At 49.3% G+C, this 25,466-nt stretch overlaps 1 protein-coding gene across 3 annotated transcripts in view; it reads right to left on the bottom strand.

Annotated features, from left to right (window-relative positions):
* Window positions 1-25,466, bottom strand: part of LOC110496907 (protein FAM91A1) — a 94,316-nt gene that overhangs the window by 12,217 nt on the left and 56,633 nt on the right. For all 3 annotated transcript variants that reach the window (XM_036953635.1, XM_036953636.1, XM_036953637.1), the window contains 10 exons: window positions 23,907-24,016; window positions 23,161-23,279; window positions 21,798-21,884; window positions 20,436-20,565; window positions 13,366-13,514; window positions 12,214-12,348; window positions 11,413-11,526; window positions 10,944-11,016; window positions 10,549-10,695; window positions 1,611-1,709 (listed from right to left, as the gene is read on the bottom strand). In XM_036953635.1, the coding sequence (XP_036809530.1) occupies window positions 1,611-1,709; window positions 10,549-10,695; window positions 10,944-11,016; window positions 11,413-11,526; window positions 12,214-12,348; window positions 13,366-13,514; window positions 20,436-20,565; window positions 21,798-21,884; window positions 23,161-23,279; window positions 23,907-24,016 (1,163 nt within the window). The remainder of the gene's footprint in view (window positions 1-1,610; window positions 1,710-10,548; window positions 10,696-10,943; window positions 11,017-11,412; window positions 11,527-12,213; window positions 12,349-13,365; window positions 13,515-20,435; window positions 20,566-21,797; window positions 21,885-23,160; window positions 23,280-23,906; window positions 24,017-25,466) is intronic.

Here is a 25,466-nt window from a genome sequence, read left to right as displayed (position 1 = left end):
CCTACTGTATTACCTCACATTCTACCTCCCCCTACTGTATTACCTCACGCTGCACCTCCCCCTACTGTATTACCTCACGCTGAGCAGCATTCCCCCTACTGTATTACCTCACACTGAGTAGCACTCCCCCTACTGTATTACCTCACACTGAGCAGCACTCCCCCTACTGTATTATCTCACGCTGAGCAGCACTCCCCCTACTGTAATACCTCACATTGCACCTCCCCCTACTGTATTACCTCATGCTGAGCAGCACTCCCCCTACTGTATTACCTCACGCTGTGCAGCACTCCCCCTACTGTATTACCTCACGCTGAGCAGCACTCCCCCTACTGTATTACCTCACGCTGAGCAGCACTCCCTCTACTGTATTACCTCATGCTGAGCAGCACTCCCCCTACTGTATTACCTCACGCTGAGCAGCACTCCCTCTACTGTATTACCTCACGCTGAGCAGCACTCCCCCTACTGTATTACCTCACGCTGAGCAGCACTTCCCCTACTGTATTACCTCACGCTGAGCAGCACTCCCCCTACTGTATTACCTCACGCCGAGCAGCACTCCCCCTACTGTATTACCTCACGCTGAGCAGCTCTCCCCCTACTGTATTACCTCACACTGAGCAGCTCTCCCCCTACTGTATTACCTCCCACTCCCCCTACTGTATTACCTCACGCTGAGCAGCACTCCCCCTACTGTATTACCTCACGCTGAGCAGCACTCCCCCTACTGTATTACCTCACGCTGAGCAGCAGTCCCCCTACTGTATTACCTCACGCTGAGCAGCACTCCCCCTACTGTATTACCTCCCGCTGAGCAGCACTCCCCCTACTGTATTACCTCACGCTGAGCAGCACTCCCCCTACTGTATTACCTCACGCTGAGCAGCACTCCCCCTACTGTATTACCTCACGCTGAGCAGCACTCCCCCTACTGTATTACCTCACGCTGAGCAGCAGTCCCCCTACTGTATTACCTCACGCTGAGCAGCACTCCCCCTACTGTATTACCTCACGCTGAGCAGCACTCCCCCTACTGTATTACCTCACACTGAGCAGCACTCCCCCTACTGTATTACTTCACGCTGAGCAGCACTCCCCCTACTGTATTACCTCACGCTGAGCAGCACTCCGTCTACTGTATAACCTCACACTGGACCTCTCCATTCACTAAACCTACACAGCCTGTATTTATTAACGTATCATGTTACAATATTGAAGTCAGACAACATACGTGATGTGAAAGGGAAAAATCTCTGAAGTTGGAGTTGCTTCAGCCCAAATAATGGCGGACATTTTGATTTCAATACATTTTGCATCGTTTTTTTTACATGGTTGTGCCATATTTCTGTGCATACTTTCCGTTGAAGCTTTTCAATGATGCTTAAAAATATGTACAAACGGAGTACGCATCTGTGTAACACACTCCAACCCTCCGGTGCTCCACTTCGCATGCTCGGAGAACAGTAGCGCGCATTTTGAGAAACAGCCCTACTGTCATGTCCCTTCTGCTGCTTGCTTTCCTTCTCCTTCTCCAAAAAGTAGTGCACTACATAGGGAATAGGGTGCTATTTCAGATCGCCCCCTAGTTTGAGTAGACTGTACTATACCTTCTGCCGCTTGCTTTCCTCCATTGTTGTCCTCTGTGACCAGCTCAAAGGACTCCGTGCTGCTGTTGGCCTCCAACCCACCTCCCAGATGACTGTCTCCTGTATAGACAATATCAAATCATTATACACTGAGTGTACAAAACATTAGGAACACCTGCTCTTTCCATGACAGACTGACCAGGTGAAAGCTATGATCCCTTATTGATGTCTCCTGTTAAATCCACTTCAATCAGTGTAGATGAAGGGGAGGAGTCAGGTTAAAGGTTACTAAACCTTGACACATGGATTGTATCTGTGTCATTCAGAGGGTGAATGGGAAAGACACAATATTTAAGTGTCTTTGAATGATGGTAGTAGTGCTGCTGGGTTTTTCATGCTCAACAGTTTCCGGTGTGTATTAACAATGGTCCAACGCCCTGGTCAGTCCCTAGACATTGTCACTTCCTGGTTTGAGTGGCTATAGGAAGTGGGTCTAAGGAGGGGCATTTTGACAGGAGAGAGGTGGGAAAATAAAACATATGTTAGTTGGAAAGCCTAGTTTTCTTTGATGCTGGACAGGTGAGACTTGAGTTGGAGCATTACTAAAAAGAGGTTGTTCTCTCCTGTGTCTGACACCAGGAGAGAACAACGTTTTGGAAGGCTATTTCCACGGCCTGTTGATTATTTTTGCGGTCTTTGGCTTCATGGATTTCCTTTGGATAAGACCTATCCATATTTCCTTTGGATAAGACCTATCCATATTTCCTTTGGATAAGACCTATCCATATTTCCTTTGGATAAGACCTACCCATATTTCCTTTGGATAAGACCTACCCATATTTCCTTTGGATAAGACCTATCCATATTTCCTTTGGATAAGACCTATCCATATTTCCTTTGGATAAGACCTTCCATATTTCCTTTGGATAAGACCTACCCATATTTCCTTTGTTTAAGACCTTCCATATTTCCTTTGGATAAGACCTTCCATATTTCCTTTGGATAAGACCTTCCATATTTCCTTTGGATAAGACCTATCCATATTTCCTTTGTTTAAGACCTATCCACATTTCCTTTGTTTAAGACCTATCCACATTTCCTTTGGATAAGACCTATCCATATTTCCTTTGGATAAGACCTACCCATATTTCCTTTGTTTAAGACCTATCAATGTTTATATCCCAGGACAAATTAGCTAGCAACAGCAAGCTAGCTAAATAGGACAAATTAACGTTAGCTAGCAGGTGCAAGCTAATATTATGAGCTAATACATGTTTAAGGATTTTCGACCTGTCACCAAATTAATGTAATTGGTTCAGAGTTTGTTTTGATATTTTAACCTGCGTGTCATGATCGCGTTTGGTGTGGAGGGGTAAAATACATTTATGCACGATAGCGTAACACGGAACCCAAACCGTCTGCCCGCGTGCGCCATCGTGCATAAGACACCAGTCCACCGCTTTGTGCGCAGGTTGACAGCATGTTGCATCATCCACTGTTTGCTCAAATTCTGTTGGACGTACTACTCCTGCATGTCACTGCATCATAACAACTGATGAGGTCCTCATAAAGAAGAACACTTCCTGAGTATGTTTGCCAAAGTAGGAGCTCATAGACAGGTCAAAGACACGTTGAGTAACGGCAAGGTCAGACGATCTACATCCCCCTTGGATTTCTCAACTGTAGTGCTTGTGAAGAAAAAGGATGGAGGAACAAGGTTTGCATTGATTAGAGGCTTCAATGCAAAGACCCCTCTTGACGCCTACCCCATGCCTCAAATTGAGGAAATACTAGAGTCTTTACAACATTATTCAGCACAATCAACCTCAAGAGTGGATACTGCCAGCGTCCTGAAGACACCATGTATTACTCCAGAGGCCTTATCTGAGTTCCTCATTCTTCCCTTCGGTTTGAAAATGCTGGTTCCACCCCAAAGGCTCATGGGGAATAGCCCTTGAAGATGTGAAGGGGAAGTGTTGCTTTGTGTACATTGATGATATTGTGTTGTAGTCCCGCTCAGAGCAACAACACCTGGAAAACCTGACAGCTGTGTTCAGCATGTTGCACAAAGCCGAGCTTGAACCTGAAGAAGTGTAACCAGGTGTCCACTAAATACTTTTTTGCCCCACTGTATACACTCCCACCCATATACACTCCCACTCATATACACTCCCACCCATATACACTCCCACCCATATCAAAACTTTTGGCCACAACTGTAGTGCGCACATAATATTTTTCAAATTCATCCTCTTCTCAAAGCAGGGGGCTCTCCTCCTTCAAACTGGAAAGGCTTCCTACCTCATCTTCTTCTCAGAGCAGGGGACTCTCCTCCTTCAAACTGGAAAGGTTTCCTACCTCGTCTTCTTCTCAGAGCAGGGGACTCTCCTCCTTCAAACTGGAAAGGTTTCTTGTAGCTTGATTAGAGCTTCATCGACACTTCTGAATTCCATCCTACGCATTCCCTTCCATACCCACAGCACTGCCGGGAAGCGGAGTTGAGACTTAATTCCTTTTTCCTCCATTGAATGTTTGATTGGAATGTATTATTTGTGTCCCTCTCTCAGCTTAGCAGACAGGTCCTGGACAAATCGAATGGACCGGTCGTGGATTTTGATTTCCTTTCTCCCCTGTGCACTCATATTTTGGTCTGATAGTTCCACAGTTTGAAGATTACCACGAGTGGGAATTTAGCGTTCCTCTGTTTCACCCTGATCTGATGGCATCGTTTCAGATCTTCTGGTGATATACCCACGTCAAGTTCCTCTGACATTAGTTTGACAATGTAGCTGGAAAGGTCTCCTTCTTGCTCGTCTTCCGGTAAGGACACAATTCTCATGTTTCATCTCATTCTGTTTGCTTGCTGGTCCAATTCATCTTCTAAAATTTGCAGCTTTGTTTCCAAAAGGTACATTTTGTTGTCTTGTTCATTCATGCACATGCCTTGTCTTGTTCATTCATGCACACAATAGTTTCTACTTTCTTTTTAGTGAATCTACTTTTATAATAACAGAGTCTAACAGTTTGTTTGTTTTGGTGTGCATTGAGAGCATTTTTAGCTATGTTTTCCTTGATAGTATTTAACTGTTCATTACTCTCGCTTGCATCTCCAAGTTGTTCCTCGTCTTTTCCTCTGAGGGAAGTCATGCCTTGTTAGATTTGTGTCGCCGCAACACTTTACTAACTGATTGGTTCGCTGTTGTACATAACTGATCGCTCACACTCTCCCAGCTGCATGGGGATATGTTGGTCTGGTTTCTACATAGAACCACAGTTTGTCGGTACAAAACGGAGGTACTGACACCCCATGTATCCTATCGGTACGCACATGCGCCTCTTAATTAACTCTTAACTTTTATAATACATATTTAACGCAATATTTTGTAGGTAAGAGGAAGCAGGAGGCTGGGGTGACATCATGATGATGAGAGAAACAATTAGCAACAGGAACGCGGCAATTAAACCAGACTGATGGCTATCGTTACCTCACTGGTACCTTAACACCATTAAACCAGACTGATGGCTATCGTTACCTCACTGGTACCATTAAACCAGACTGATGGCTATCGTTACCTCACTGGTACCTTAACACCATTAAACCAGACTGATGGCTATCGTTACCACACTGGCACCATTAAACCAGACTGATGGCTATCGTTACCTCACTGGTACCTTAACACCATAAAACCAGACTGATGGCTATCGTTACCTCACTGGTACCATTAAACCAGACTGATGGCTATCGTTACCTCACTGGTACCTTAACACCATTAAACCAGACTGATGGCTATCGTTACCTCACTGGTACCATTAAACCAGACTGATGGCTATCGTTACCTCACTGGTACCTTATGTTAGGAATTTTATGAACAAATGACTAAACAATCTCCCCATTTCAAAATAGAACTGTAACTAAGTAAACTTATACTCTGTTTTATTATATCTGATAAACAATATGAATGCATAAGTGAGGGATTGTGGAGCCTGAAACAGTGGGTAATTACATTAAATGAATACCATTCCAGCCAGGTTGGATAAGATTGGAAGTGTTTTTTTTTAAGTAAGCAGAAAGGGTAATTAACCTATGGTTGAACAGACGCAACTTAGCTCTGGGATGTTTAGATAAGGCAGTGAGTGCTTTCCCAGGTTTTCCATTAACTGGAACTGTCCGCTAAGTGGTGATGGATAATGGTGAGGGGTCAAGAGTTAATTCAGTTATATTGTGTGTCGTGTGTGTGCGCTAGCAGGTCGGAATGAACTTTTGAACCTGCTTGTCTTGGTCGAGAGGAGGAGATTCATTCTAGAACCAATGACGTCATATTTTGTATATAAACTGTTGTTCGTGATTACATGGCAGCGCGCTCCGAGAATAAATACTACTATCTAATTTTGACTGGTCTCTGTCTATTTTATGCAAATAGGAATCTTATAAGAGTGATTTAATTAATATATAATTAATAGTAATTCCAGTGACACCTTAACACCATTAAACCAGACTGATGGCTATCGGTACATCGCTGGTGCCACTAAACCAGACGGATGGCTATCGTTACCTCGCGGGTGCCACTAAACCAGACGGATGGCTATCGTTACCTCGCGGGTGCCACTAAACCAGACGGATGGCTATCGTTACCTCGCGGGTACCACTAAACCAGCCTGATGGCTATCGTTACCTCGCCGGTGCCACTAAACCAGCCTGATGGCTATCGTTACCTCGCCGGTGCCACTAAACCAGACGGATGGCTATCGGTGCCTTGCCGGTGCCACTAAACCAGACGGATGGCTACTGGTACCATTAAACCAGACTGATGGCTATCGTTACCTCGCTGGTACCATTAAACCAGACTGATGGCTATCGTTACCTCACTGGTACCATTAAACCAGACTGATGGCTATCATTATCTGATGGCTGTTCTTTTGCATTGGATGCGCCGCATACGCCAATGTCGCACTTCTGGTGAAAGGTGGCAGAGCTGGAGCGGTGTTTGTCAGACCACGAGACATCCCAAAAATCGGTCTTCTCACGAAAATGTCTGTAGCGAACGAACGGTTTGGCCCCTCTATGGAAAGGTGAGACTCTCGCGAACACGACGGTGTTCTCTGTTTTGCTCTATGACCCCCACAAGTGTCCTGGGACTCGTCGGAAGTCGGCACAGCCGACCTGCCAACTTCTGTCTGCAGCGTCCCAACAGTGTGGGCAACACACTAAAATGGAAAGGTGAGACTCGAACGAACATGTTGAACGTTTTGCTGTAGGACGCCCACAAGAAACACAAGACTCATCTGAAGGTCCCCCGGTACCAGATTAAAAAATGAAGTGAATTATATATTAAGAGAGTTTAGTGCCAATAATATCTGTTGTTCTATGTAGTGAATCTGTTATTCAATGCATTTGTATGGGCAAATAGATACAATTCAATTTTTCATCAAATATATATATTTTTTAATACTTCAAGGGATCTTAAAATTCATAATCAAATGGCTAAATGGGTTTGACATTCTTAAAATAATTCCATATAGCTTAGTAGAACTCCTGGTCTAAAGTAGTACACTATATATGGAACAGGGAAGTGCACTATATAGGGAATAGAGTGCCATTTGAAACCTGCCAGTGAGCCAGAGGAAGGTTGTCCACTTGTAGCCTTGTTGTCATTCTGTCTCTGCTTTGGTCAAGAAGCTCCATGTTGGCTGGAGCAGAACCCAGGATACCAACCAGACTGCCCTCCTCATTAGTTATGGGTCTCCTGCTTAGGGAGCAGAACCCAGGATGCCAACCAGACTGCCCTCCTCATTAGTTCTGGGTCTCCAGCTTAGGGAGCAGAACCCAAGATACCAACCAGACTGCTCTCCTCATTAGTTATGGGTCTCCGGTTTAGGGAGCAGAACCCAGGATGCCAACCAGACTGCCCTCCTCATTAGTTCTGGGTCTCCAGCTTAGGGAGCAGAACCCAGGATGCCAACCAGACTGCCCTCCTCATTAGTTCTGGGTCTCCTGCTTAGGGAGCAGAACCCAGGATGCCAACCAGACTACCCTCCTCATTAGTTCTGGGTCTCCAGCTTAGGGAGCAGAACCCAGGATGCCAACCAGACTGCCCTCCTCATTAGTTCTGTGTCTCCAGCTTAGGGAGCAGAACCCAGGATGCCAACCAGACTGCCCTCCTCATTAGTTCTGTGTCTCCTGCTTCTTCAGGGCCAGGAGTCTTTCCCATCCACCTGAGTTTCTCCTGGCCAGGTGCTGCTTAGCAGATAGTTAGTGCATCAATGCCTTGGTAAATGTCACTGAAAAGACACAGTAACCTTCCTCCTGTCCACCCTACCCTGTTACTGTTACCCACCTGCCATCAGACCTACTCCCACCCAGCCCCGCTACCCACCCCTGCCGTCTGATCCTACCCCCAATCCCACCCCGGTCCTCCACTCCACTCACCCCTGCCGTCTGATCCTACCCCCAACCCCACCCCGGTCCTCCACTCCACTCACCCCTGGCGTCTGATCCTACCCCCAATCCCACCCCGGTCCTCCACTCCACTCACCCCTGCCGTCTGATCCTACCCCCAATCCCACCCCGGTCCTCCACTCCACTCACCCCTGCCGTCTGATCCTACCCCCAATCCCACCCCGGTCATCCACTCCACTCACCCCTGCCGTCTGATCCTACCCCCAATCCCACCCCGGTCCTCCACTCCACTCACCCCTGCCGTCTGATCCTACCCCCAATCCCACCCCGGTCCTCCACTCCACTCACCCCTGGCGTCTGATCCTACCCCCAATCCCACCCCGGTCCTCCACTCCACTCACCCCTGCCGTCTGATCCTACCCCCAATCCCACCCCGGTCCTCCACTCCACTCACCCCTGCCGTCTGATCCTACCCCCAATCCCACCCCGGTCATCCACTCCACTCACCCCTGCCGTCTGATCCTACCCCCAATCCCACCCCGGTCCTCCACTCCACTCACCCCTGCCGTCTGATCCTACCCCCAATCCCACCCCGGTCCTCCACTCCACTCACCCCTGGCGTCTGATCCTACCCCCAATCCCACCCCGGTCCTCCACTCCACTCACCCCTGCCGTCTGATCCTACCCCCAATCCCACCCCGGTCCTCCACTCCACTCACCCCTGCCGTCTGATCCTACCCCCAATCCCACCCCGGTCCTCCACTCCACTCACCCCTGGCGTCTGATCCTACCCCCAATCCCACCCCGGTCCTCCACTCCACTCACCCCTGCCGTCTGATCCTACCCCCAATCCCACCCCGGTCCTCCACTCCACTCACCCCTGCCGTCTGATCCTACCCCGGTCCTCCACTCCACTCACCCCTGCCGTCTGATCCTACCCCCAACCCCACCCCGGTCCTCCACTCCACTCACCCCTGCCGTCTGATCCTACCCCCAACCCCACCCCGGTCCTCCACTCCACTCACCCCTGCCGTCTGATCCTACCCCCAACCCCACCCCGGTCCTCCACTCCACTCACCCCTGCCGTCTGATCCTACCCCCAACCCCACCCCGGTCCTCCACTCCACTCACCCCTGCCGTCTGATCCTACCCCCAATCCCACCCCGGTCCTCCACTCCACTCACCCCTGCCGTCTGATCCTACCCCCAATCCCACCCCGGTCCTCCACTCCACTCACCCCTGCCGTCTGATCCTACCCCGGTCCTCCACTCCACTCACCCCTGCCGTCTGATCCTACCCCCAACCCCACCCCGGTCCTCCACTCCACTCACCCCTGCCGTCTGATCCTACCCCCAACCCCACCCCGGTCCTCCACTCCACTCACCCCTGCCGTCTGATCCTACCCCCAACCCCACCCCGGTCCTCCACTCCACTCACCCCTGCCGTCTGATCCTACCCCCAACCCCACCCCGGTCCTCCACTCCACTCACCCCTGCCGTCTGATCCTACCCCCAATCCCACCCCGGTCCTCCACTCCACTCACCCCTGCCGTCTGATCCTACCCCCAATCCCACCCCGGTCCTCCACTCCACTCACCCCTGCCGTCTGATCCTACCCCGGTCCTCCACTCCACTCACCCCTGCCGTCTGATCCTACCCCCAACCCCACCCCGGTCCTCCACTCCACTCACCCCTGCCGTCTGATCCTACCCCCAACCCCACCCCGGTCCTCCACTCCACTCACCCCTGCCGTCTGATCCTACCCCCAACCCCACCCCGGTCCTCCACTCCACTCACCCCTGCCGTCTGATCCTACCCCCAACCCCACCCCGGTCCTCCACTCCACTCACCCCTGCCGTCTGATCCTACCCCCAATCCCACCCCGGTCCTCCACTCCACTCACCCCTGCCGTCTGATCCTACCCCCAATCCCACCCCGGTCCTCCACTCCACTCACCCCTGCCGTCTGATCCTACCCCGGTCCTCCACTCCACTCACCCCTGCCGTCTGATCCTACCCCCAACCCCACCCCGGTCCTCCACTCCACTCACCCCTGCCGTCTGATCCTACCCCCAACCCCACCCCGGTCCTCCACTCCACTCACCCCTGCCGTCTGATCCTACCCCCAACCCCACCCCGGTCCTCCACTCCACTCACCCCTGCCGTCTGATCCTACCCCCAATCCCACCCCGGTCCTCCACTCCACTCACCCCTGCCGTCTGATCCTACCCCCAATCCCACCCCGGTCCTCCACTCCACTCACCCCTGCCGTCTGATCCTACCCCGGTCCTCCACTCCACTCACCCCTGCCATCTGATCCTACCCCCAACCCCACCCCGGTCCTCCACTCCACTCACCCCTGCCGTCTGATCCTACCCCCAACCCCACCCCGGTCCTCCACTCCACTCACCCCTGCCGTCTGATCCTACCCCCAACCCCACCCCGGTCCTCCACTCCACTCACCCCTGCCGTCTGATCCTACCCCCAACCCCACCCCGGTCCTCCACTCCACTCACCCCTGCCGTCTGATCCTACCCCCAACCCCACCCCGGTCCTCCACTCACCCCTGCCGTCGGAGCTCTCGCTGGCCCTCCTGCGGTGCCTGTTGTTGGGGTTGAGCATGGTGATGTAACCACACTGGTGCTCCAGATCCACCTTCTCCCTCAGCAGCAGCAGGGCCTTGTGGACACACATGTTGGAGGAGGAGAACTCTGGGTGGGGGAGGGGGGGGGGCAGAAAGGGTTAAACTAGGTTTACGCAGAAAGATTTGTATATCAACTCTTACATGTGATACCTCCAACGTGTCACTTCTAACGTGTCACTTCTTGTAGTCAACCAAATTCAAAAGAAGAGAGGGCTTGAGAAAGTAACAGGTCTCTGATTATCAGATACTATCGTCAGTTCTGCAGGCTCAGATAGATAGCAGTGCATCAACTACAGCAGCTTGAGAACCAGCTACCTCCTTTGAGATCCTCCCGGTCAAACGGGAAGGGGACATGAACTGTCTCTCCATGACCCTGCAGCCCATGGCCCTGTGGACCCAGAGAGACTTCCGTTAGAGTGTGTGTGTGTGGTTAAATTATATATTTTTTTATTTAACCTTTATTTAACTAGGCAAGTCAGTGAAGAACATATTTTTATTTACAATGACTGGAATCGAACCAGGCTGTCTGTAGTGACGCCTCTAGCACTGAGATGTAGTACCTTAGACCACTGAACCAGGGTCTTTAGTGACGCCTCTAGCACTGAGATGTAGTACCTTAGACCACTGAACCAGGGTCTGTAGTGACGCCTCTAGCACTGAGATGCAGAGCCTTAGACCACTGTGATACAGCCTGGAATCGAACCAGGGTCTGTAGTTATGCCTCTAGCACTGAGATGCAAAGCCTTAGACCACTGCGCCACTCGGGTGTGTATGTGTCTCTTACCTGTATGAGTACAGCGGAGTGTGTGAGGGCGTCATTGAGCATGGTCAGCACGTTAGACGAAGGTACCACACCAGGGTCGTGACCCCAGGAAGTGATCAGCAACCTGTCATAGACCTGAAACTCATACAACATATTAATCACCAGTGATCCTCACAACCAGAGAAACTGTATTTTGATGCAATAATTAGTTTACTGGAGTTTGTCTTTCTGATGACAGGTAGAAGGCTTAACAGCAAGGACCAGCGGTCTCCCAGACAGAGACAAAGCCAAGTCCTAGACTAAGACGGAAGTTTACCATTGAATTATATTTTTAGTCCAAGATAAAGATTAATGTATGTCTGTGAAACCAGTCCACAGAATATTGGACAGTTAAAACTGACCTGGAAGCAGTCTGGTAGTTTCTATAGACTGACCTGAAAGCAGTCGTCTTTTCTATAGACTGACCTGGAAGGCAGTCATAGTTTCTATAGACTGACCTGGAAGCAGTCTGGTAGTTTCTATAGACTGACCTGGAAGGCAGTCGTAGTTTCTATAGACTGACCTGGAAGCAGTCTGGTAGTTTCTATAGACTGACCTGGAAGCAGTCTGGTAGTTTATATAGACTGACCTGGAAGCAGTCTGGTAGTTTCTATAGACTGACCTGGAAGCAGTCGTAGTTTCTATAGACTGACCTGGAAGCAGTCTGGTAGTTTCTATAGACTGACCTGGAAGCAGTCGTAGTTTCTATAGACTGACCTGGAAGCAGTCTGGTAGTTTCTATAGACTGACCTGGAAGCAGTCTGGTAGTTTCTATAGACTGACCTGGAAGATATCTGGTAGTTTCCGGAGCCGGGAGCCCTTCGACAGCAGCAGGGAGGGAGGACCCTGGCCCGTCACATGGTACAGATAGAGCTTGAACCAGATGGAGCTCACCTCGGGGATGGCTGGCCCAATGTGCTGCAAGGGGAACAACAATACCATTAATGAATGTATGGTTGAATAGGGACAGGAAAAAGCACATGCCACTTTAAGTACCAATACCTCAGTCTGATTAGCTGTATCCCAGCCAAGGATGGGGTCAGCTCAGTGTTCAATTCAATCCATCAACTAACAAAGTTTATTGAATTTACAAGAATTTACAAGCCTGATCCACCCTCCTGACTGGTACTGATCCACCCTCCTGACTGGTACTGATCCACCCTCCTGACTGGTACTGATCCACCCTCCTGACTGGTACTGATCCACCCTCCTGACTGGTACTGATCCTCCCTCCTGACTGGTACTGATCCACCCTCCTGACTGGTACTGATCCACCCTCCTGACTGGTACTGATCCTCCCTCCTGACTGGTGCTGATCCACCCTCCTGACTGGTACTGATCCACCCTCCTGACTGGTACTGATCCACCCTCCTGACTGGTACTGATCCACCCTCCTGACTGGTACTGATCCACCCTCCTGACTGGTACTGATCCACCACGGCAACATGTCCTGTTAGTCAGAGAGACAGGATTGGCAACATGTCCTGTTAGTCAGAGAGACAGGATTGGCAACATGTCCTGTTAGTCAGAGAGACAGGATTGGCAACATGTCCTGTTAGTCAGAGAGACAGGCTCGGCAACACAACACTGATGAATGAACAGAAAACAAGTTAGCCTGTGTGTGTGTCTCTATGTGTGTGTCTCTATGTGTGTGTCCCTATGTGTGTGCACGCGGGCATGCACTGGGCAGCGTGCACTGAGATTGATCCAACCCAGACTACAGGGCTGGGGAGAGAGGCACACAACACAAGTTAGCCTGTAGTTGTATAGGACACACACACATAGATCCAGACACACACACACACACACACACACACACACACACACACACACACATTACATACACACACAACAGGCTCTAGTCAGAGACAGAGGAGCAGCCAGCATTGCCCGGGGTGGTGAGAGGAGGGGCTGTGAAGAGGGACCAGTGTGTACCTGAGGCGTGCAGCTGCTGATAGGTCGTATCTCGTTGCTGAGCGGTGCCATGGAGACCAGTAGTTTGTAGTTCTTGTTGAGGACACGGCTGCAGGTGGCCTGGTCTAGACCCAGCAGACTCTCACAGCGGAGCATATCCAGGGGGAGGCCTGGGGGGGTCAATCACACACGGACCAATTACACACGGACCAATCAGATGCAGCAGACTCTCACAGTGGAGCATGTCCAGGGGGAGGCCTGGGGGGGTCAATCACACACACGGACCAATCAGATGCAGCAGACTCTCACAGCGGAGCAAGGCCTGGGGGGGATCAATTACACACGGATCAATCACACACGGACAAATCAGTTCCAGCAGACTCTCACAGCAGAGCGAGGCCTGGGGGGGGTCAATGACACACGGACCAATCAGATGCAGCAGACTCTCACAGCGGAGCGAGGCCTGGGGGGGGTCAATCACACACGGACCAATCAGATGCAGCAGACTCTCACAGCGGAGCGAGGCCTGGGGGGGGGGTCAATCACACACGGACCAATCAGATGCAGCAGACTCTCACAGCAGAGCAAGGCCTGGGGGGGGTCAATCACACACAGATCAATCACACACGGATCAATCAGATGCAGCAGACTCTCACAGCAGAGCAAGGCCTGGGGGGGGTCAATCACACACAGATCAATCACACACGGATCAATCAGATGCAGCAGACTCTCACAGCAGAGCGAGGCCTGGGGGGGTCAATTACACACGGACCAATCAGATGCAGCAGACTCTCACAGCGGAGCGAGGCCTGGGGGGGGTCAATGACACACGGACCAATCAGTTCCAGCAAATCAAATCAAATTTATTTATATAGCCCTTCGTACATCAGCTGATATCTCAAAGTGCTGTACAGAAACCCAGCCTAAAACCCCAAACAGCAAGCAATGCAGGTGTAGAAGCACGGTGGCTAGGAAAAACTCCCTAGAAAGGCCAAAACCTAGGAAGAAACCTAGAGAGGAACCAGGCTATGTGGGGTGGCCAGTCCTCTTCTGGCTGTGCCGGGTGGAGATTATAACAGAACATGGCCAAGATGTTCAAATGTTCATAAATGACCAGCATGGTCGAATAATAATAAGGCAAACACACGGACCAATCAGATGCAGCAGACACTCACAGCGGAGCGAGGCCTGGGGTGGGGTCAATCACACACGGACCAATCAGATGCAGCAGACTTTCACAGCGGAGCGAGGCCTGGGGGGGGGGGGTCAATGACACACGGACCAATCAGATGCAGCAGACTCTCACAGCGGAGCGAGGCCTGGGGGGGATCAATGACACACGGACCAATCAGTTCCAGCAGACTCTCACAGCGGAGCAAGGCCTGGGGGGGATCAATTACACACAGATCAATCACACACGGACCAATCAGATCCAGCAGACTCTCACAGCAGAGCGAGGCCTGGGGGGGGTCAATTACACACGGATCAATCAGATGCAGCAGACTCTCACAGCAGAGCAAGGACTGGGGGGGGGGGTCAATCACACACAGATCAATCACACACGGATCAATCAGATGCAGCAGACTCTCACAGTGGAGAGAGGCCTGGGGGGTTCAATGACACACAGACCAATCAGATCCAGCAGACTCTCACAGCAGAGCGAGGCCTGGGGGGTGGTCAATCACACACGGACCAATCAGATGCAGCAGACTCTCACAGCAGAGCGAGGCCTGGGGACCGAGGATGGGGACCGAGGACAGGTTGGGTGGGGACCGAGGAGAGGTTGGGTGGGGACCGAGGAGAGGTTGGATGGGGACCGAGGAGAGGTTGGATGGGGACCGAGGAGAGGTTGGGTGGGGACCGAGGAGAGGTTGGGTGGGGACCGAGGAGAGGTTGGGTGGGGACCGAGGAGAGGTTGGGTGGGGACGGACCGAGGAGAAGTTGGGTGGGGACGGACCGAGGAGAGGTTGGGTGGGGACGGACCGAGGAGAGGTTGGATGGGGACGGACCGAGGAGAGGTTGGATGGGGACGGACCGAGGAGAGGTTGGATGGGGACGGACCGAGGAGAGGTTGGGTGGGGACGGACCGAGGAGAGGTTGGATGAGGACGGACCGAGGAGAGGTTGGATGAGGACGGACCGAGGAGAGGGTGGGTGGGGACAGAGGAGAGGGTGGGTGGAGATCGAGGGGAGATTGGGTGGGGACCGAGGAGAGATTGGATGGGGACTGAGGAGAGATTGGATGGGGACTGAGGAGAGGGGGAATGGGGACTGAGGAGAGGGGGAATGGGGACTGAGGAGAGGGGGAATGGGTTATCATTTCATTGATTGTTTTTGTAACCTTCCCCCTCTAAAGAATGATTTTTTTAAATGGAAAGTTGTTAAAAAAATAAAATAAAAGTCAGAGTGTGTGTCTCTACGTTCCTTCTGAATTCAGAGTGTGTGTCTACGTTCCTTCTGAATTCAGAGTGTGTGTCTCTACGTTCCTTCTGAATTCAGAGTGTGTCTCTACGTTCCTTCTGAATTCAGAGTGTGTGTCTCTACGTTCCTTCTGAATTCAGAGTGTGTGTGTCTTCGTTCCTTCTGAATTCAGAGTGTGTCTCTACGTTCCTTCTGAATTCAGAGTGTGTCTCTACGTTCCTTCTGAATTCAGAGTGTGTGTCTCTACGTTCCTTCTGAATTCAGAGTGTGTCTCTACGTTCCTTCTGAATTCAGAGTGTGTCTCTACGTTCCTTCTGAATTCAGAGTGTGTGTCTCTACGTTCCTTCTGAATTCAGAGTGTGTGTCTCTTCGTTCCTTCTGAATTCAGAGTGTGTGTCTCTACGTTCATTCTGAATTCAGAGTGTGTGTCTCTACGTTCCTTCTGAATTCAGAGTGTGTGTCTCTTCGTTCCTTCTGAATTCAGAGTGTCTCTACGTTCATTCTGAATTCAGAGTGTGTCTCTACGTTCCTTCTGAATTCAGAGTGTGTCTCTACGTTCATTCTGAATTCAGAGTGTGTGTCTCTACGTTCCTTCTGAATTCAGAGTGTGTGTCTCTTCGTTCCTTCTGAATTCAGAGTGTGTGTCTCTACGTTCCTTCTGAATTCAGAGTGTGTGTCTCTACGTTCCTTCTGAATTCAGAGTGTGTCTCTACGTTCCTTCTGAATTCAGAGTGTGTCTCTACGTTCCTTCTGAATTCAGAGTGTGTGTCTCTACGTTCCTTCTGAATTCAGAGTGTGTCTCTACGTTCCTTCTGAATTCAGAGTGTGTGTCTCTACGTTCCTTCTGAATTCAGAGTGTGTGTCTCTTCGTTCCTTCTGAATTCAGAGTGTGTGTCTCTACGTTCATTCTGAATTCAGAGTGTGTGTCTCTACGTTCCTTCTGAATTCAGAGTGTGTGTCTCTTCGTTCCTTCTGAATTCAGAGTGTCTCTACGTTCATTCTGAATTCAGAGTGTGTGTCTCTACGTTCCTTCTGAATTCAGAGTGTGTGTCTCTTCGTTCCTTCTGAATTCAGAGTGTGTGTCTCTACGTTCCTTCTGAATTCAGAGTGTGTGTCTCTACGTTCCTTCTGAATTCAGAGTGTGTGTCTACGTTCATTCTGAATTCAGTGTGTGTGTCTACGTTCATTCTGAATTCAGAGTGTCTCTACGTTCATTCTGAATTCAGAGTGTGTGTCTCTACGTTCCTTCTGAATTCAGAGTGTGTGTCTCTACGTTCCTTCTGAATTCAGAGTGTGTGTCTACGTTCATTCTGAATTCAGAGTGTGTGTCTCTACGTTCCTTCTGAATTCAGAGTGTGTGTCTCTACGTTCCTTCTGAATTCAGAGTGTGTGTCTCTACGTTCATTCTGAATTCAGAGTGTGTGTCTCTACGTTCCTTCTGAATTCAGAGTGTGTGTCTCTACGTTCCTTCTGAATTCAGAGTGTGTGTCTCTACGTTCATTCTGAATTCAGAGTGTGTGTCTCTACGTTCCTTCTGAATTCAGAGTGTGTGTCTCTACGTTCCTTCTGAATTCAGAGTGTGTGTCTCTACGTTCCTTCTGAATTCAGAGTGTGTGTCTCTACGTTCCTTCTGAATTCAGAGTGTGTCTCTACGTTCCTTCTGAATTCAGAGTGTGTGTCTACGTTCCTTCTGAATTCAGAGTGTGTGTCTCTACGTTCCTTCTGAATTCAGAGTGTGTGTCTCTACGTTCCTTCTGAATTCAGAGTGTGTGTCTCTACGTTCCTTCTGAATTCAGAGTGTGTGTCTCTACGTTCCTTCTGAATTCAGAGTGTGTCTCTACGTTCATTCTGAATTCAGAGTGTGTGTCTACGTTCCTTCTGAATTCAGAGTGTGTGTCTCTACGTTCCTTCTGAATTCAGAGTGTGTGTCTCTACGTTCCTTCTGAATTCAGAGTGTGTGTCTACGTTCCTTCTGAATTCAGAGTGTGTGTCTCTACGTTCCTTCTGAATTCAGAGTGTGTGTCTCTACGTTCCTTCTGAATTCAGAGTGTGTGTCTCTACGTTCCTTCTGAATTCAGAGTGTGTGTCTCTTCGTTCCTTCTGAATTCAGAGTGTGTGTCTCTACGTTCCTTCTGAATTCAGAGTGTGTGTCTCTACGTTCCTTCTGAATTCAGAGTGTGTGTCTACGTTCCTTCTGAATTCAGAGTGTGTGTCTCTACGTTCCTTCTGAATTCAGAGTGTGTGTCTCTACGTTCCTTCTGAATTCAGAGTGTGTCTCTACGTTCCTTCTGAATTCAGAGTGTGTCTCTACGTTCCTTCTGAATTCAGAGTGTGTGTCTCTACGTTCCTTCTGAATTCAGAGTGTGTGTCTCTACGTTCATTCTGAATTCAGAGTGTGTCTCTACGTTCCTTTTGAATTCAGAGTGTGTGTCTCTACGTTCCTTCTGAATTCAGAGTGTGTGTCTACATTCCTTCTGAATTCAGAGTGTGTGTCTACGTTCATTCTGAATTCAGAGTGTGTGTCTACGTTCATTCTGAATTCAGAGTGTGTGTCTACGTTCATTCTGAATTCAGAGTGTGTGTCTCTACGTTCCTTCTGAATTCAGAGTGTGTGCCTCTACGTTCCTTCTGAATTCAGAGTGTGTGTCTACGTTCCTTCTGAATTCAGAGTGTGTGTCTCTACGTTCCTTCTGAATTCAGAGTGTGTGTCTCTACGTTCCTTCTGAATTCAGAGTGTGTCTCTACGTTCCTTCTGAATTCAGAGTGTGTGTCTCTACGTTCCTTCTGAATTCAGAGTGTGTGTCTACGTTCCTTCTGAATTCAGAGTGTGTGTCTCTACGTTCCTTCTGAATTCAGAGTGTGTGTCTACGTTCCTTCTGAATTCAGAGTGTGTGTCTCTACGTTCCTTCTGAATTCAGAGTGTGTGTCTCTACGTTCCTTCTGAATTCAGAGTGTGTCTCTACGTTCCTTCTGAAGTCAGAGTGTGTGTCTCTACGTTCCTTCTGAATTCAGAGTGTGTGTCTCTACGTTCCTTCTGAATTCAGAGTGTGTGTCTCTACGTTCCTTCTGAATTCAGAGTGTGTGTCTCTACGTTCCTTCTGAATTCAGAGTGTGTGTCTCTACGTTCCTTCTGAATTCAGAGTGTGTGTCTCTACGTTCCTTCTGAAGTCAGAGTGTGTGTCTCTACGTTCCTTCTGAATTCAGAGTGTGTGTCTCTACATTCATTCTGAATTCAGAGTGTGTGTGTCTTCGTTCCTTCTGAATTCAGAGTGTGTGTCTACGTTCATTCTGAATTCAGAGTGTGTGTCTCTACATTCATTCTGAATTCAGAGTGTGTGTGTCTTCGTTCCTTCTGAATTCAGAGTGTGTGTCTACGTTCATTCTGAATTCAGAGTGTGTGTCTCTACGTTCCTTCTGAATTCAGAGTGTGTGTCTCTACGTTCCTTCTGAATTCAGAGTGTGTGTCTCTACGTTCCTTCTGAATTCAGAGTGTGTGTCTCTACGTTCCTTCTGAATTCAGAGTGTGTGTCTCTACGTTCCTTCTGAATTCAGAGTGTGTGTCTCTACGTTCCTTCTGAATTCAGAGTGTGTGTCTCTACGTTCATTCTGAATTCAGAGTGTGTGTCTACGTTCATTCTGAATTCAGAGTGTGTGTCTCTACGTTCATTCTGAATTCAGAGTGTGTGTCTCTACGTTCCTTCTGAATTCAGAGTGTGTGTCTCTACGTTCCTTCTGAATTCAGAGTGTGTGTCTCTACGTTCCTTCTGAATTCAGAGTGTGTGTCTCTACGTTCCTTCTGAATTCAGAGTGTGTGTCTACGTTCATTCTGAATTCAGAGTGTGTCTCTTCGTTCCTTCTGAATTCAGAGTGTGTGTCTCTACGTTCCTTCTGAATTCAGAGTGTGTGTCTCTACGTTCATTCTGAATTCAGAGTGTGTGTCTACGTTCATTCTGAATTCAGAGTGTGTGTCTCTTCGTTCCTTCTGAATTCAGAGTGTGTGTCTCTACATTCCTTCTGAATTCAGAGTGTGTGTCTCTACGTTCCTTCTGAATTCAGAGTGTGTGTCTCTACGTTCCTTCTGAATTCAGAGTGTGTGTCTACGTTCATTCTGAATTCAGAGTGTGTGTCTCTTCGTTCCTTCTGAATTCAGAGTGTGTGTCTCTACGTTCCTTCTGAATTCAGAGTGTGTGTCTCTACGTTCCTTCTGAATTCAGAGTGTGTCTCTACGTTCCTTCTGAATTCAGAGTGTGTGTCTACGTTCATTCTGAATTCAGAGTGTGTGTCTCAAAAAGCACCACCAAAAACACTAAAACCAAAACAACACTTAGACAGGATGTTAAAGCTACTAACTACTTACAGACAGGCTGTTAAATCTACTAACTACTTACAGACAGGATGTTAAAGCTACTAACTACTTACAGACAAGCTGTTAAAGCTACTAACTACTTACAGGCAGGATGTTAAAGCTACTAACTAATTACATGTTAAATCTACTAACAAGTTAAATCTACTAACTACTTACATGTTAACGCTACTAATTAATTGCACACTGAATATCAATATCTCACAACTTTTAACTACAACTTTCATTTTTAATTCCAACTACTTTTAATAATAAGAGTTATTTCTTCCTAACTAAAGGAAGAGACTGTAAGTTGTGTTGTTAGTTACCGTTGTTAGGCAGGTCTGGGCCCTGGTCGGTGGTTAGTTCCTTGTTGTAGCGGAGAAACAGGATGGTGTTCCTGAGGGTCAGAGCGTGGTCAAAATACCTCTGGGCCTCGCCCTCTGCTGTGCTCTCTACCTGAGGGAGGGAGGGGAGAGAGAGAGAGAGAAGGGTTAGTAACATGGTCAAAATACCTCTGGGCCTCGCCCTCCGGCGTGCTCTCTACCTGAGGGAGGGAGGCGGAGAGAGACAGAGGGAGGGAGGGGGAGAGAGACAGAGAGAGAGGGGTTAGTAACATGGTCAAAATACCTCTGGGCCTCGCCCTCTGCTGTGCTCTCTACCTGAGGGAGGGAGGGGGAGAGAGACAGAGTGAGAGGGGTTAGTAACATGGTCAAAATACCTCTGGGCCTCGCCCTCCGGCGTGCTCTCTACCTGAGGGAGGGAGGGGAGAGAGAGAGGGGTTAGTAACATGGTCAAAATACCTCTGGGCCTCGCCCTCCGCCGTGCTCTCTACCTGAGGGAGGGAGGGGGAGAGAGACAGAGAGAGAGGGGTTAGTAACATGGTCAAAATACTTCTGGGCCTCGCCCTCTGCTGTGCTCTCTACCTGAGGGAGGGAGGGGGAGAGAGACAGAGAGAGAGAGAGAGAGAGAGAGGTTAGTAACATGGTCAAAATACCTTTGGGCCTCGCCCTCCGGCGTGCTCTCTACCTGACGGAGGGAGGGGGAGAGAGAGAGGGGTTAGTAACATGGTCAAAATACTTCTGGGCCTCACCCTCTGCTGTGCTCTCTACCTGAGGGAGGGGGGGGAGAGAGAGAGAGAGAGAGACAGACAGAGATGTTAGTACCTGTGCTCTCTTCCTGATTGACAACAAGACAACTCTCAACAACAACCCTGTCAAAAGATTGGGCTGGTGTGTGTGCAGTTATGTCTTAAATACTGTCGTGTGTGTATGCATGCCTGTGTATGCGTTCCTGTGAGTGTGTTGTGTATGCATGCCTGTGTATGCATGCCTGTGTATGCGTTCCTGTGAGTGTGTTGTGTATGCATGCCTGTGTATGCGTTCCTGTGAGTGTGTTGTGTATGCATGCCTGTGTATGCGTTCCTGTGAGTGTGTTGTGTATGCATGCCTGTGTATGCGTTCCTGTGAGTGTGTTGTGTATGCATGCCTGTGTATGCATTCCTGTGAGTGTGTTGTGTATGCATGCCTGTGTATGCGTTCCTGTGAGTGTGTTGTGTATGCATGCCTGTGTATGTGTTCCTGTGAGTGTGTTGTGTATTTGAGGCGGCCATATTACGTTGTCTCCCGCTTTACAGCCCCTCTGTTAGTTCACATAAAGCCTATTAAGACACACACAGACACACAGCTTACTTTGTCCAGCTCCATCAGAAAGCTGTCCAGGGTCTCGTCTGACAGCTTCCCCACCTCAAACATGGTGACCGCATGGCTCTTCAGGTTCTGAGGGGGAGAGCAGAGACATGGTTTAGTACCCTCAAACTCAACTCTGGACCTTGAAGCCAGTCCCACTGCTATGTTTTCATCGTTCCCCTCTAATCAGGGCCTGATTTAGACCTGGGACACCAGGTGGGTGATTCCCCTCTAATCAGGGACTGATTTAAACCTGGGACACCAGGTGGGTGATTCCCCTCTAATCAGGGCCTGATTTAAACCTGGGACACCAGGTGGGTGATTCCCCTCTAATCAGGGACTGATTTAGACCTGGGACACCAGGTGGGTGATTACCCTCTAATCAGGGCCTGATTTAGACCTGGGACACCAGGTGGGTGATTCCCCTCTAATCAGGGACTGATTTAGACCTGGGACACCAGGTGGGTTATTCCCCTCTAATCAGGGACTGATTTAAACCTGGGACACCAGGTGGGTGATGGGGAATGGGGACTGATTTAGGGGATAGAGGGGCTCCAGTCCCCTGGTAGGGTATGAATACCCCTCTGTAGGGGATAGAGGGGCTCCAGTCCCCTGGTAGGGTAAGAGATGAATACCCCTCTGTAGGGGATAGAGGGGCTCCAGTCCCCTGGTAGGGTAAGAGATGAATACCCCTCTGTAGGGGATAGAGGGGCTCCAGTCCCCTGGTAGGGTAAGAGATGAATACCACTCTGTAGGGGATAGAGGGGCTCCAGTCCCCTGGTAGGGTATGAATACCCCTAACACTACTACATCTAACACTACTACATCTAACACTACATGAACGAGAGTAACACAGCTCTACGTATTTTACTGGTTTGTGACCCAATTACTCTGTTGTTAGGAAGGATCAGAATCAGCACTGTGGGGGGATATGTGCCTTTGTTAGACCGAACATTGCATACAACGTCAGATTGGATTTAATCGCTGATCTGGAGAATGTCTGGCTGGATATCTGCTTTCCCAAAACCAAAACCGATTTGTTGGGGGTGTGTTACAAGCCGCCCAATCAGAATGCATTCTATGAAGGTCTTGAAATTGTGTTGTCAAACTGTAATGATTCTCTGGTGAAGGAAATCATTTCGTTAGGAGATTTCAATACTGATGTTTGCAAAAGAGTTGAGTAATAGTCTATGGAATCAGGGATAATTTTAAAACATTTTGCAGAAATAAGATTTTGAAAGATATATTGAAGTCACAGAACTGTTAGAATCAGAGGACTCACTGGAGAATAATAATTTAAAAAATCATGAGAAAGGTGGTGAGGGTTAGGGGTTAGGGGTCAGGGTTCAGAGGTTAGGGGACGTACTGGAGAGAGGTTCCCCATCATGAGGAAGGCGGTGAGGGTGGAGTCAAACAGGAAGGCGATCCTCTTGGTGGGTGGGGCAGCAGGACCAGGGTTACTCAGGCTGCTCACACTGGTGTTGTCTAACACACAGAGAGAGAGAAGAACTCATAATCCCATGATGCTGTGGATTGGAATGTACTGTTTTGCAAGACAACAACCTTAATACAGCACAGGCTACAGCCGCCCTACGTAGGGGGGTACTACTCAGGGGGATACTACTCTGGGGGGGGATACTACTCTGGGGGGAGATACTACTCTGGGGGGGGATACTACTCTGGGGGGGATACTACTCTGGGGGGAGATACTACTCTGGGGGGGGGGATACTACTCTGGGGGGATACTACTCTGGGGGGGATACTACTCTGGGGGGGATACTACTCTGGGGGGGGATACTACTCTGGGGGGGGATACTACTCTGGGGGGGATACTACTCTGGGGGGATACTACTCTGGGGGGGGATACTACTCTGGGGGGGGGGACTACTCAGAGTAGTATCCCCCCCAGAGTAGTATCCCCCCCCCAGAGTAGTATCTCCCCCCAGAGTAGTACCCCCCCTCAGAGATGTACCCCCCCCCCTCAGAGATGTACCCCCCCCCCCCCCCCCCCCCCCCTACTCAAGGGGATACAACACAAAGGTTATTTTGGGCAGCCTGGGCCAAAGCCAGGGCTTGTGGTGAGCTTTGGGTGGTAACAGTGGAGACTCTCACCTTGGTCATCCAGGCTGGTGGTGTCTGTGTCTGTAGCCGAAGATCCAGCCTCCATCACAGGACTCCCCTGTTCCCACGACAGCAGCATCTGTTTGGGATCCACTGTGCCCCTGGGACAGGGGGTGGTAAACCCCACACATACATTACACTGGGGCTGTGTGTATGTGTGTGCATTAGGGGGCTGTGTCTTAGTAGTGTGTGTGTGTGTGTGTGTGTGTGTGTGTGCGCATTAGGGGGCTGGGTCTTAGTAATGTGTGTGTGTGTGTGTGTGTGTGTGTGTGTGTGCGCGTGCATTAGGGGGCTGTGTCTTAGTAGTGTGTGTGTGTGTGTGTGTGTGTGTGTGTGTGTGTTTGTGTGTGTGTGCGTGCATTAGGGGGCTGTGTCTTAGTAGTGTGTGTGTGTGTGTGTGTGTGTGTGTGTGTGTGTGTGTGTGTGCGTGCATTAGGGGGCTGTGTCTTAGTAGTGTGTGTGTGTGTGTGTGTGTGTGTGTGTGTGTGTGTGTGTGTGTGTGTGTGTGTGTGTGTGTGTATTAGGGGGCTGTGTCTTAGTAGTGTGGGTGTGATTTATTAAAGTGCTTCACATTACTGTAATCTGGTCTTGTATTGTGTCGTGCTTCATTTCCCCGTTGGTTTGGAGCTGCTTCCCTTTCACTCAGTCAACTTCAGTACAACATACAATGGGAAGAAGTGCTCTCGAGACTTCGGTTGAACGATCTACAATCACGCCCCGACAAGGCAAATTAAATCCACGCCTCGCTGGAAGCCCGCCTTCCACAGGTGATAACCCAGCTAGCACATAACGTTCTGAGAACCATATGTTTCTTAGAGCTTGGTGAGAGCGGGGCATGCAACCTTCCCACAACGTTCTGGGAATGGTTCAGGATACCCAGCTAGCACTTAACGTTCTGAGAACCATATGTTTCTTAGAGCTTGGTGAGAGCGTGGCATGCAACCTTCCCGCAACGTTCTGGGAATGGTTCAGGATACCCAGCTAGCACTTAATGTTCTGAGAACCATATGTTTCTTAGAGCTTGGTGAGAGCGTGGCATGCAACCTTCCCGCAACGTTCTGGGAATGGTTCAGGATACCCAGCTAGCACTTAATGTTCTGAGAACCATATGTTTCTTAGGTGGGAATGTCAGTACTTCAGCATGTTTTCTACAGGTCTCCTCATGGTTCTATTTAAAGTCATGTTCTCAGAACATTAAGAAAACGTTCCATAAAAAAACACAAAAAAATCATTACTAACTTTCAAAGAACGTTATAAGAATGTTATTTAAAAACATACGCTGAGTATACAACAACACTTGCTTTTTACATGACATAGAATGACCAGGTGAAAGCTAGGATCCCTTATTGGTGTCACCTGTTAAATCCACTTCAATCAGTGTAGATGAAGAAGAGGAGACAGGTTAAAGATGAAGGGGAGGAGACAGGTTAAAGAAGGATTTTTAAGTTTTGAGACATTGTTTGTGTTTGTGTGCCATTCAGAGGGTGAATGAGAAAGACAAAAGATTGAAGTGCCTTTGAACGGGGTAAGGTAGTAGGTGTCAGGCGCACC

This window comes from Oncorhynchus mykiss, chromosome 18, assembly GCF_013265735.2.
Source record: "Oncorhynchus mykiss isolate Arlee chromosome 18, USDA_OmykA_1.1, whole genome shotgun sequence".
In the NCBI taxonomy this organism is placed as follows: Eukaryota; Metazoa; Chordata; class Actinopteri; order Salmoniformes; family Salmonidae; genus Oncorhynchus; species Oncorhynchus mykiss.
The sequence above is the reverse complement of the archived record's forward strand: the minus strand, read 5'-3'. Positions and strand labels throughout refer to the sequence as shown.